Source organism: Lethenteron reissneri, chromosome 53, assembly GCF_015708825.2.
Source record: "Lethenteron reissneri isolate LAM-NWPU_2019-01 chromosome 53, ASM1570882v1, whole genome shotgun sequence".
Classification (NCBI taxonomy): Eukaryota; Metazoa; Chordata; class Hyperoartia; order Petromyzontiformes; family Petromyzontidae; genus Lethenteron; species Lethenteron reissneri.
Window position 1 is genome coordinate 6740423 of NC_083831.1, and position 12980 is coordinate 6753402.

General features: G+C 57.6%; 1 protein-coding gene across 3 annotated transcripts in view; it reads left to right on the forward strand.

Moving 5' to 3' along the window:
- Positions 1–12980, forward strand: part of LOC133356256 (ninein-like protein) — a 36837-nt gene that overhangs the window by 11589 nt on the left and 12268 nt on the right. The window contains exons 4-13 of one of the 3 annotated variants that reach the window (XM_061573653.1): positions 1363–1556; positions 2442–2517; positions 3135–3205; positions 4486–4608; positions 5752–5888; positions 6391–6519; positions 7946–8111; positions 10333–10443; positions 11003–11095; positions 12619–12703. In XM_061573653.1, coding sequence (XP_061429637.1) covers positions 1363–1556; positions 2442–2517; positions 3135–3205; positions 4486–4608; positions 5752–5888; positions 6391–6519; positions 7946–8111; positions 10333–10443; positions 11003–11095; positions 12619–12703 — 1185 coding nt within the window. The remainder of the gene's footprint in view (positions 1–1362; positions 1557–2441; positions 2518–3134; positions 3206–4485; positions 4609–5751; positions 5889–6390; positions 6520–7945; positions 8112–10332; positions 10444–11002; positions 11096–12618; positions 12704–12980) is intronic. The other 2 variants (XM_061573654.1, XM_061573655.1) reach the window with 2 other exon arrangements.

The window sequence follows — 12980 nt, forward strand, 5'->3', positions numbered from 1 at the left end:
ACACGCGTGTCTCATAACGCACACGCGTGCACATGTCCAGTAATGCACACGCGTGTCTAGTAATGCACACGCGTGTCTAGTAGCGCACACGCACCCGCGTGTCTAGTAACGCACACGTGTGTGCGCGTCTAGTAACGCACACGCGTGTGCACGTGCGCGTGGCGGTTGAACTTCTTTCGCCACCGCACGTGCCCAACCGTGCCGATCGGAGGTGCGGCGGCAGGGGTGGGAGCAGCCGCCGCCGCCATCGTCACCACCGTCGCGGCGATGGTGACGACGATGGTGACGACACGCGCCCCGTGCGTTTGCTCCGACTGTCGTTAATAATGCACGTCCGTTCACGCGGCACTCGGACAGCTGCTGTCTAAACACAGCCAGACGCACGCACAAGACAATGACAAAAGATCCCCCGTGTAGCCTTGAACAGGCTGTCGGGGCAAGTGCTGTTAGCGAGTAGCACCTATGAAGTGGGTTGGTGGCCAGCTCCACGCCCGGCCGCCTCTGTCTCCCGAGTGCCGACGTTTACACATCGTACCAGGTATTCATTTGAGGCTGAGTCGACCTATGGGAAGGCCAGGATCGGTTCAGATAATTGTCACCGGTGTTGGCCCGTGAGCGTGAATCGAACTCAGGTCGCGGGGTTCGTGGCGCGGCGGCGTAGCGCCGACCGCTACGCTGACGCTCGCACACAGAAAGACAAAGTCACACGCGCCGACACACTCGCTCGCACGCACACCCGCAGGCGCCGCGCTTTGTTCAGACGCACCACCCCCACCCGCCCGATCACCCACCCGCCCGCCCGCCCGCTTCTGCTCGCAAAACAACATCTGTTCGCCCCGAAGCCAACTCGGAAGCAGCGCGTTGACTTTGAGAGTGCGCAGGCGGTGCAACTGCACGGGGTCCCGCTGGCCGGAGGGGCACAGACACAAAGCGGGGAATGGAAATTGCACAAAGAGGGGCGCCTCCCCCCCCATCCAATTACTTACACCGGAGCTCGCGCCAACTGCGTGCCACGCCACCGGTCGGTCGCCAGTAGCGGTGCCACCTGTCGCTCGCCACCCTCACGCCCGCCACCCTCACACCCACTCACGGCTCTCCCTGGCGGTGGCGGTGACGCCGCTGTTTTGCCGCCGTCTTCCACCGCGGCCGTGACTCGTGAGCGGTCCTTCGCGCTTGCTCCTGTGGGCGCCTGGTGGTCCTCCACCGATTCCTCCTCTTCCCGTTGATCATCCCCGTCCCCGTCGTCGTCGTCCTCCTCCTCCGTCGCCGCGCTGGTCCCGCGCGTGTGTATTGCACGTGCGTTTGTTTCTCCCATCTTCATATCGTCGTCGTCATCGTCGCTGGTTGTGCGTGCGCACGCAGTGCTGGAGACGCGGCCCCGCATGGTGAGGGGCGGGAAGCGCTACGGCCGTCGCTCCGTCCCGGAGGCCGCGCTGCGCCGCTCGCCGCCGGGCGGCACCGCAGCCGCCGCCGCCGGGGACACCGGGGGGGCGGCCGCCGTCGCGAGGGCCGGGGGGCGCGCGCCGTGCCGCTCCACCTCCCTCGACAGCGTCGACGTGAGTCCACGGCTCGGCAACGCGCACTGCCCGCAGCTCGCCAACACTCGCTCGCCAACACTCGCTCGCCAACACTCGCTCGCCAACGCTCGCTCGCCAACACTCGCTCCCCAACACTCGCTCGCCAACGCTCGCTCGCCAACACTCGCTCGCCAACGCTCGCTCGCCAACACTCGCTCGCCAACACTCGCTCGCCAACACTCGCTCGTCAACACTCGCTCACCAACACTCGCTCGCCAACACTCGCTCGCCAACACTCGCTCGCCAACACTCGCTCGCCAACACTCGCTCACCAACACTCGCTCGCCAACACTCGCTCGCCAACACTCGCTCGCCAACGCTCGCTCGCCAACGCTCGCTCGCCAACGCTCGCTCGCCAACGCTCGCTCGCCAACGCTCGCTCGCCAACGCTCGCTCGCCAACGCTCGCTCGCCAACGCTCGCTCGCCAACGCTCGCTCGCCAACGCTCGCTCGCCAACGCTCGCTCGCCAACGCTCGCTCGCCAACGCTCGCTCGCCAACGCTCGCTCGCCAACGCTCGCTCGCCAACACTCGCTCGCCAACACTCGCTCGCCAACACTCGCTCACCAACACTCACTCACCAACACTCGCTCGCCAACACTCGCCGCGCTATGAAACCAGTCACCCGAGTTCGATTCCCGGCCTCGGCCAACATCAGCGGTGAGCGCTGTCTGAACCACCTTACCGGGTTCCCCCCCCTCCCCCCGTCACCAACCCGCACTGACCGGCGCGATGAAGTACGGTCAAATCACCTCCGCGACCGACACGGCACGGAGGAAGCTCCCTGTCATCCAGCAGTCGGGCGACACGGAGGGCCGTAAAAACACGTTAGAATAACGTCATTATAATAAATCCTCCTGTGCAGAGTTTGCCGAGCGAGGAGGAGGAGGAGGAGCTGATGGGCGAACGCGACCTGGAAACCGAGACGCTGGAGTCTGAAGGTGACGCTCGACCCGGCTACACCGGCTCACCCGCGGCCAGCACCGCGCTCGTGCCGAGCTGGTGCGGCGTGTTGCCGTGCCTGGCGCTGGCGGTAGTAGCCGTAGCAGGGGAGAGCGGTGGTGCAGCGGTTAGCGCGCTGTGCTGCGAACCCGGCGACCCGAGTTCGATTCTTCGCTCACGGACAACACCGGTGACGAATATTTTAAACGGTCCTGGGCCTCGCCTAGGTCGACTCAGCCTCAAGTGAGTACATGGTGCGGTGTGTAGTGAACATCGCCACTGGGGAGACAAAGGCGGCCAGGCGTGGTGCTGGCCACCCACCCCCTCGTGTGCCGTGCCGGCCTTCATAGGTGCTGCTCGCTAACAGCACTTGCCCTAACGGTCTCTTAAGACTATACGGGGAATCTTTGTCTTCGGTATTCGGAGTGGTCGTGGTGGTAATGATGGCACTGATAATGATGGTGGTGACGGTGGCAGCCTTGGGTGAAAGAGATGGTGGTTTCAATGCTAGTGGTATTGTGGGTAGTGCTGGCGGCAATGATGGCTGCATTGTGGGTAGTGCTGGTGGTGGTGGCAGCAGCAGCAGTGGCGTTCCGCTTGCCGCGTGTTCCCGCAGGCCGACTGCCCTCCTCCGGAGTGGACTGCTACATCCGTTCGCCCACGCGCACCTCCACGCCTCGCAAGGTGGTGAGACCGCGCCCCGCGCAGCCCTCGTCCGCACAGCGACTTGTCGCTTAACCGCAGCGGTCGCGTGGCACCACTGACTCCTCCCACGACTGTCCACTGGTGCTCGTCCCTCGCAGTCCGTGCCAGGCGCTGTGCCGGCTCATTGGTCCGTGTTATCATCGCTCTGGCGAGATGTCAACTACCTCGCCTGGTGTCCTGGAGGTCGTGGGTTCGTTCACGACCCTGACGATGCCTGCTGCTGTGTATTTGGAGTTTGCGTGTCTCTCTCTCTCTCATCATCATCATCATGGTGGCTAGGAGATGTCAACTACCTCGCCTGGTGTACACGAGGTCGTGGGTTCGTTCCCAACCCTGACGCCTGCTGCTGTATATTTGGAGTTTGCGTGTCTCTCTCATCATCATCATCACGGTGGCTAGGAGATGTTAACTACCTCGCTTGGTGTCCAGGAGGTCGTGGGTTCGTTCCCAACCCTGACGCCTGCTGCTGTATATTTGGAGTTTGCATGTCTCTCTCTCTCTCTCCCCGTGGTCCTGTGGATGTTTCTCCGGGTCCTCTGGTTTTCCGTCCACATAAAGAACCAACATTCCTTTAGAGTTATTGGCTCCTATAATTTTCCACACGCTAAGCAATCATTCGTGATTGCCAGGTCGCTTCTGAAAAATAACTATCGCTCAGTGGGCCTCAGCTGGTAAAATAAAAATTAACCCGTAAAAACAAAGTTTTTCACTATAAATCCTTTATATGCGTGGCGGCTAGAGTCCTCTCGTCCTCTGGCTTGAGATGGCTGCCACCTATGGGTCAGATGATTGTCTGGCAGCATTAAACAATTGGTAATTAAATATTTTTTTAAAAATTCCCTAAACAGTGTAAAATTTTGGAAAAAAAATTTCACGAAAATTAATTGTCACGCACAACGAGTCTGTGTGCAAAATGTCAGCTCTATTGGATCACGGGAAGTGGGTTAAAAAACGACCGAAAGATTTGCACGGTCGTAAGCAAGCAAGCAAGCACGCAAGCACGCAAGCAAGCAAGCAAACTTAATATAAAGGATTTAAAAAATAATTTAGTTGAATAGCTTTAGATCTTGTCATCCAGTTTAACTTGGGTTGTATTACTTCTTACCTTTCACCATGCCTTGTAAGAAGGCGGCCGGGCGTGGTGCTGACCACCCACCCCCCTCGTGTGCCGTGCCGGCCTTCATACAGGTGCTTGCTTCACGGCACTTGCCCCAACAGTCTGTTAGAGGCTACACGGGGGATCTTTCTCTTGTGTGCGTCAGGGCTGCCGGGCAGTGACCCCTCCCCTCTCCTTCCTCGACGATGGCTCTGGGCTCGTCCCGGCTGCCCGATTGGTCGACTTCTGGCAGCAGGAAGGAGTCCCCGATCCACAGGAAGTGCTGCAGGTAAGAGGCATTGTGGGTAACGAGTGTTAGAGCATTTGATGATGATGATGATGGTTTTGTATTCGTGTGTGTTTGTGTGTATGCTCAATAAGTATAACCCGTAAAAACAAAGTTTTTCACTATAAATCCTTTATATGCGTGGCAGCGAACTTAATATAAAGGATTAAAAAATATATATTTGCCTGTGGAGGACGCGGGGATCGATCCCGCGACCTTTGGCATGGGAAGCGAGGGCGCTACCAACTGCACTACTCCGCCACGGCCTGTGGAGGGGTTACGCTCTGGGCTCTTATACTGTGACGTTCAGCCAAAGCCAAGAATGAGTTCTATTTGAATATATGTAAAATACATTTTTTTTGCCTAAAAAGTGTAAAATTTGTGGAATTTTTTTTCACGAACATTAATTGTCTGGCACAACGAGTCTGTGTGGAAAATGTCAGCTCGATTGGATCACGGGAAGTGGGTTAAAAAACGACCGAAAGATTTGCACGGTCGTAAGCAAGCAAGCACGCAAGCACGCAAGCAAGCAAGCAAGCACGCGAACTTAATATAAAGGATTTAAAAACAGTGCTTGCCTCAACGGCCTGAATTTTTGTCTGTGTGTGCCGTGAAATATATTGGGGGGGGACATTTTGATCATATTTGATATGTCCATCCCAAAATATATTATAATTACGGCCTTGGTGTTAGGCCTACTCTCCATCTATCCCCCACCAGGTCAATTTGGCTTTGAATGAGCACCTGGTGCGGTGTGTAGCAGTCTTCAAGGCTATATGGGCATCTCTGTGTCTCTGTAGCGATGTGTCTGAGTGTGTGCGTCTGTGTCTATCTGTGTGAGTATCTTTGTTTGTAAGTGTGAGTGTGTGTGCAGTCTCTGCTTGTGCGGGGAGCAGTGGCACAGTGGTTAGCGCTGCGCTGCTGAACCGGTCATGGGCCTCCCCTAGGTCGACTCAGCCTCAAATGAGTACCTGGTGCGGTGTATAAAAGCATCGCCACTGGGGAGACAAAGACGGCCGGGCGTGGTGCTGGCCACCCACTGCCTTCGTGTGCCGTGCCTGCCTTCACAGGTGCTACTCGCTAACAGCACTTTCCCCAACGGTTGTTAAGGCAACACGAGGGATCTTTGTCTTTGTCTGCGTGCAGTCTCTAGGTGTGGGTGGTGGGGGGCTCGTGTCCCTGGCGGAGTTGTGGGGGGCCCTGGAGGGGGAGCTGAGAGCAAGCGGGCACCCCGCTCACAGGGCAGCCCTCGCCACCTTCACCCAGGAAGTGTCGCACACGCGGTGAGTGACACGCACGCGCATGCACAAAGACAAAGATCCCCCGTGTAGCCTTAACAGACTGTTGGGGCAAGTGCTGTTAGCGAGTCGCACCTTTGAAGGCCGGCACGGCACACGGAAGGGTTGGGTGCCCAGCACTTGCCCCACAAGTCTGTTGAGGCTATCCAGGGGATATTTGTCTCCGCAGTGCGCATGTGGGGAGCGGTAGTGTCACGGTCAGCGCGCTGCGCTGCGAACCCGGCGCCCCGAGTTCGATTCCCGCTCGGGGCCAACACCGGCGACGATTATTTGAACCGGTGCTGGGCCTCCCCTAGGTCGACTCGGCCTCAAACGAGTACCCGGTTCGGCGTGTAAACGTCGCCACTGGGCAGACAGAGGCGGTCGGGCGCGGTGCCGTCCACCCACCTCCTCGTGTGGCGTGCCGGCCTTCGTAGGTGCTTGCGCCCTAACAGCACTTGCCCCAACGGTCCGGTTGAGGCTACGCGGGGCGTCTTTGCCTTTGCAGCGCGCACGCGTGGCGGGTGCGGCGTGAGCGCGCCGCCCTCAAGGCCGAGCTGGAGCGAGCGGAGAGGAACAGCGCCGAGTTGGCGCGGGAGGCCGACGAGCGGCTTGCGGCCAGCGCAGCACAAATACGGTACCGCCAACGCCAACGCCACCAAACACCATCGTCATCGTCGTCGTCGTCTTCATCGTCACCGCCATCACAATGACCATCGTTGCCATCGTTGCCATCACGACGATCAACGTCGTCGTCGTCAACATCGTCACCACCATCACAATGACCATCGTTGCCATCATCGCCATCACGATGATCAACGTCGTCGTCGTCGTCGTCACCATCGTCATCATCTTCTTGGTTCTTTCGGTAAAGTCACGTAGAATGGAAATAATAAAATAATGACTCTGTCTTCTCGACAGACCTGGTCTCCACCTGAGGACGGCTGCTTGCGTTGTGGCCGAAACGTCGTGAGAATGATTTAATTATGTTTTATTTTGTATTATTTTATTATTTCCATTCTATGTGACTTTACCGAAAGAACCAAGAAGATGAATCCCTGCAGTCACGAAAGCTTTAAATCGAAACCATCGTCATCGTCGTCTTCATCGTCATCTTCATCGTCTTCATCGTCTTCATCGTCTTCATCGTCACCGCCATCACAATGACCATCGTCGCCACCATTACCATCATCGCCATCACGATGATCAACGTCATCGTCGTCGTCGTCACCATCGTCATCATCGTCTTCATCATCGTCTTCATCGTCACCGCCATCACAATGACCACCGTCGCCACCGTTGACATCATCGACATCACGATGATCAACGTCGTCGCCACCATCGCCACCATCGTCACCATCGTCACCGCCATTACGACCAACACACACCTCGGGCACAAATCCAGCCTCAAATCAACACTCGGTGTGGCGAGCACCACCCCGGGCCGCCTTTGTCTCCCCACCAAACTCCAAATATACAGCAGCAGGCGTCAGGGTCAGGATCGATCCCACGACCTGCTGTATACCAGGCAAGGTAGTTAACATCTCATAGCCACCGTGCTGATGATGATGATGATGAGATAAAGAGACGCAAACTCCAAATATACAGCAGCAGGCGTCAGGGTCGTAATCTAATCCCACGCCCTCCCGCACACCAGGCGAGGTAGTTAACATCTCCTAGCCACCGTGATGATGATGATCAGAGAGAAACACGCAAACTCCAAATGTACAGCAGCAGGCATCGTCTGGGTCAGGATCGAACCCACGATCTCCTGTACACCAGGCGAGGGAGTTAGCATCTCCTAGCCACCGTGATCATGATGAGAGAGAGAGACACGCAAACTCCAAATACACAGCAGCAGGCGTCAGGGTCGGGATCGAACCCACGATCTCCTGTACACCAGGCGAGGGAGTTAACATCTCCTAGCCACCATGATGATGATGATCAGAGAGAGACACGCAAACTCCAAATGTACAGCAGCAGGTGTCAGGCTCGTAATCTGATCCCACGCCCTCCCGCAAACCAGGCGAGGTAGTTAACATCTCGCCACCGTGGGTGGGAAGCAGGGAGCTGGAGCAGGAGCGAGCGGCGCGGGGACGACGCGGCGAGCGTTGGCCGAGCTCCGGGGACCGAGAGGAGCTGGAGGCCTGCGCCCGGCTGCAGGCGCAGCTGCAGGCGCAGCAGCACGGGGAGGCGACGCTTCGCGCTCACATCGCGGCGCTCTGCAAGGTGCGCCGGCGCGTCGAGGGGGCGCCGCGGGTTGGCGAGATGTTAGCCACCTCGCCCGGTGCGCGGGCGGTCGTTGGTTCGATCCCGACCCTGACGCCCTGGCGCGGTGTGGAGACGTCGCCGCTTGGGGGAGACAAAGGCGACCGGCCGGGCGTGGTGGTGCCCGGCCACCCACCCACCCCCTCGTGTGCCGTGCCGGCCTTCGTAGGTGCTGCTGCTCGCTAACAGCGCTTGCCCCGACGGTCTTTTCGGGCTATAGGGGGGATCTCGTTGGCGAGATGTTAACTACCTCTTAGTTCTTTCGGTAAAGTCACGTAGGTAAAAAATGAAATTAAAATTAATAAAAATAAAGCAAAAATTTGGATTTCATTTTTTACCTACGTGACTTTACCGAAAGAACTAAGAGTATGAATCCTTGCAGTCACGAAAGCTTCAAATCTAGAGTTAACTACCTCGCTTTGTATACAGGAGTTCGTGGGTTCAATCCCGACCCGGACGCCTGCTGTTTATTTGTCTCTATCCCTGTGGTCGCGTGGATTTTCCCTCCCCACTTCCAATCAACATCACGCGTTCAGAGTATTTGGTTGCTATGTAAATTGCCACGTGACGACGATGAGCCGCTTTGTTGAGCTATCATTTGTGGTGGCCGGGCCGCTTCCCAAAACGAGCTACGTATCTGAGTGGGGTCTTACCTGGTAAAATAAAAAATAGTTGATGGTGTCACACAGTCGGGCCGAGTGCTGTTAGCGAGCAAGCGCCTCTTGAGTCCGGCACGGCACGCAATGGGGGGGGCGGGTGGCCAGCACCACGCCGGTTTAGAAGAGGCCTGGACCAACCCCTCCTTAACACTCTCGTGCCTGTTCTCTTGTTTAACAACAACACCAACAACAACAACAGCAACAACAACACCATGCTTCATCTCAAACCACTGTCATCTCGCGTGTAATTTTCTAATCGCTGTGAAGCGCCTTTGCAGTAGGCGCTGTCTCGATTTCCAATCAGATCGTCGCCGGCGTTGGTTGCCGTGAGCAGGGATCGTCCCCGGCCCGCCGGGTCTTGTAGCGCAAGCGCGCTAGCCGCTGTGCCGCTGCTCGCCGCTAGTCATTATCACCACCACCACGCGCAGGCACCCACACGCTCACAGAGGTGTGACTGTGTGCATCATCAACAACAAAGACGAAGATCCCCCATACAGCCTCAACAGACTGTCGGGGCAAGTGCTGTAAGCTGACAGTACCTGTGAAGGCTGGCGCGGCACACGAGGGGATGGGGTGGCCAGCACCACGCCCGGCCGCCTTTGTCTCCCCAGTGCCGATGGTTACTACACACCGCACCGGGTTACTCGTTTGAAGCTGAGTCGGCCCAGGACCGGTTCAGATAATCGTCACTGGTGTTGGCCGTGAGCGGGAGTGGAACCCGGGCCACCGGGTTCCTAGCGCAGCGTAGCGCTAACTGCTACGCTACCGCTCATCACCACTACACACGCACGCACGTGCCTTACGAAGTCGACTCGCCCATTAAACGAGTACCTGGTGCCGCCGTGGACACAAAAGCATCGGGGAGACAAAGGTGCCGTACCCCTGGCTCGCCAGGAGAAGGCGGTGCTCAGCAAATGTGGACTCCCTCCACCCCCCCACACCAGAGGTCGCAAACGGGTTTTGATTCCTTACCCGTACCCGTACCCGGCCCCACCAGGGTCGCAAACGGGTACCCGTACCCGGCCGTACCCGTACGGGTATCGGGTACCTGATTGCGACCTCTGGGATGAAGCCATGTTGCAGGCGCAGGTGGGTTGATTCTAGGAACTTGAATTGTGAGAAGAGACAAGACGTTGGGAAATGAGTGACAAACGGTGACTCACCAGTGACTCACGGTCTACCCGTACCCGGCCGCACCAGGGTCGCAAACGGGTACCCGTACCTGGCCGGGTACGGGTAGCCGGGTATCGGATAGGGTACGGGTATCGGGTACCCGGTTGCGACCTCTGCCTCCTGGACCACCTTTGGCACCGCTCTGAGCGTCGTCCCCTGCCACTGACGTGGATGCGAGCCCAGGCTCCTGATCCCCCCATGCGCCTCCAGGTCTTGACCTCTCGCTCAACGCCGCCGGACCGGAGCACGCGTCACGTGACCAGTAGTAGCCGGAGCACGTGTTACGTGACCGGTAGTAGCCGGAGCACGTTGGCCAGCGGGGGCGGTATACTGGATGTGGTGTGCCGCAGGGCAAGGAGTGTCTGGAGCGGGAGCTGCTGGACGTCTCGTCGCGGCTGTCCGAGTCCCAGGACTCGGTGCAGAGACTCGCGCAGGACGTGGAGACGCTGCTCACGGACAAGGTGGGGGGCAGGCGTGTGTGTGTGTGTGCGCGCGTGTGCGTGTGTGTGTGCGTGTGTGTGTGCGCGTGTGTGTGCGCGCGTGTGTGTGTGTGTGCGTGTGTTTGCGCGTGTGTGCGCGTGTGCGTGTGTGCGTGTGCGTGCGTGCGTGTGTGTGTGTGCGCGTGTGTGTGTGTGTCCGCGTGTGTGCATGTGTGCGCGTGTGTGCGCGTGTGTGTGCGTGTGTGTGCGTGTGTGCGCGTGTGCGTGTGTGGGGAGCGGTAGTGTAGCGGTTAACACGCTGCGCTATGAACCCGGTGACCCGGGTTGGATTCCCGCTTACAGCCAACACCAGTGACGATTATCTGAACCGGTCCTGGGCCTCCCCTAGGTCGACTCGGCCTCAAATTAGTACCTGGTGCGGTGTGTAAACATCGCCACTGGGGAGACAAAGGCGGCCGGGCGTGGTGCTGGCCACCCACCCCACCTGATGTTCCGTGCCGGCCTTCACAGGTGCTACTCGCTAACAGCACTTGCCCCTCCAGCCTGTTACAGGCTGTCCGGTGGATCTTTGTCTTTGCAGTTGGCGAGGAGCGATGTGGAGGTGGGGGACGATGTTCTCGTCGAAGAGGAGCGGTTTCAGCACCTCGTCGCCCAGTACGAGCAGCAGTGCAGGGTGAGGCCTCCCTCCTCTACGACTCACCAACTCCTCGCCATCCCTCCCCCATCCTATCACCTCATCGCCACCACCTCCTCACCATCCCTCTCCTCCTCCTCTTCACCGCCACCTCCTCAACGCACATCTCTCCGCTTAAATTTCGATTGAAAGCTTTCGTGACTGCAGGGGTTCATCTTCATGGTTCTTTCGGTAAAGTCACGTAGAAGGGAAATAATAAAATAAAAATAATTCTCACGACGTTTCGGCTACAACGCAAGCAGCCGTCCTCAGGTGAAGAACAGGTCTGTCGGAAAGACAGCGTCTGAATGAACACCACCACGCTTGGCAGCGTATATTTAAGCTTTGACAAGGCGCTCTTCCCCCTCCAACCCAGCTTAAATATACACTGCCAAGCCTGGTGGTGTTCATTCAGACGCTGTCTTTTACGACAGACCTGTTCTTCACCTGAGGACGGCTGCTTGCGTTGTGGCCGAAACGTCGTGAGAATTGTATTTTATTATGTTTTATTTTTATTATTTTATTATTTCCCTTCTATGTGACTTTACCGAAAGAACCAAGAATTTCTCTCTGCTTCTTCGTCATCCCCGCTTTGGTCACCATCCCTCGCTGTCCTCCCACGCACCTCTTCACCGCACATCTCTGCACCTCTCACCTCCTCCTCGTCGCCGTCACCTCCCCACTTGCACGCACGCTGAACTCTCTTCGTTTCGCACCGCACGCTGAGCCAACCGTGACGATGGGAGGTGCGGGGTTCGTTGCGGTCGAACGGTGGAACGCCGGGAACGACGTTGGGTCAACGCTTTGCACGTTTAGCGGGCCTCCGCTCTGCGGGTGAGCGGCGTCGGCCTTAATAGGTGCTCGCTAACAGCGCCTGTCCAGACGGTGTCTTTTATTGTGTCGCCTCTCGTCGTCGTCGTTATGTGTCCCCTCTGACACCCCCCATGTGACCCTTGACCTCTCACCCCTTGCCTCCTGCTGATGTGGCCCAGCGCGTCAAGGTGAGTGGCAGCGCAGCACGGCGCTGCTTCCTGTGACGACGACGACGACGATGATGACGATGACGACGATGATGACGACAATGATGACGATGATGACAATGATGATGACGATGACGACGATGATGACGACGATGATGACGACAATGATGACGATGATGACAATGATGATGACTACGATGATGACGACGATGACGACGATGATGACGATGATGACGATGGCGACGATGGCGCTGACGGTGATGACACTGGCGGTGGTAATGGTGGTGGCGCTGGTGGTGTGATGGCGGAGTATGTATTTTGAACTTCTTTCGCACTAATCGGAGGTGTGGTAGTGATGGAGATAACCATGGTGTTGATGATGATGATTATACTTTTGTTGATGATATTGACATGGTGGTGATAATGACTGCAATTATGATGATGATGGTGATGGCGGTGATGATGTTGATTACGACGATCGTCTTGGTTACGACGATGGTGTTGACATCCGCGACGATGGTGACGGTGTTGGTGATGATGTAGGAGCTGCGGGACAGGAACGATGAGTTGGAGGCTGAGCTTGAATCGGTGCGCAGAGCAGCACAGAGACAACACAGCGTCCATTCTGGTACGGGCACCCCCCCCTTCCCGCACCCCCCTGCATCCCCCCGCCCCTCCGCCCACCTCCCCGTACCTACCTGTACCCCCCCCCGTACCCCCCCTTGTACCTCCCTTGCACCTCCCTGCACCTCCCGCACCCCCCCTCCCGTACCTCCCTGTACCATTAACAGCACCTGTGGTGAGAGTTGGTGAGGATTCTGTGTGTGTGTACGTACATGTGCGTGTGTGCGTGTGTGGTGCATGTGTGTGTGTGTGCACGTACATGTGCGTGTGTGCGTGTGTGC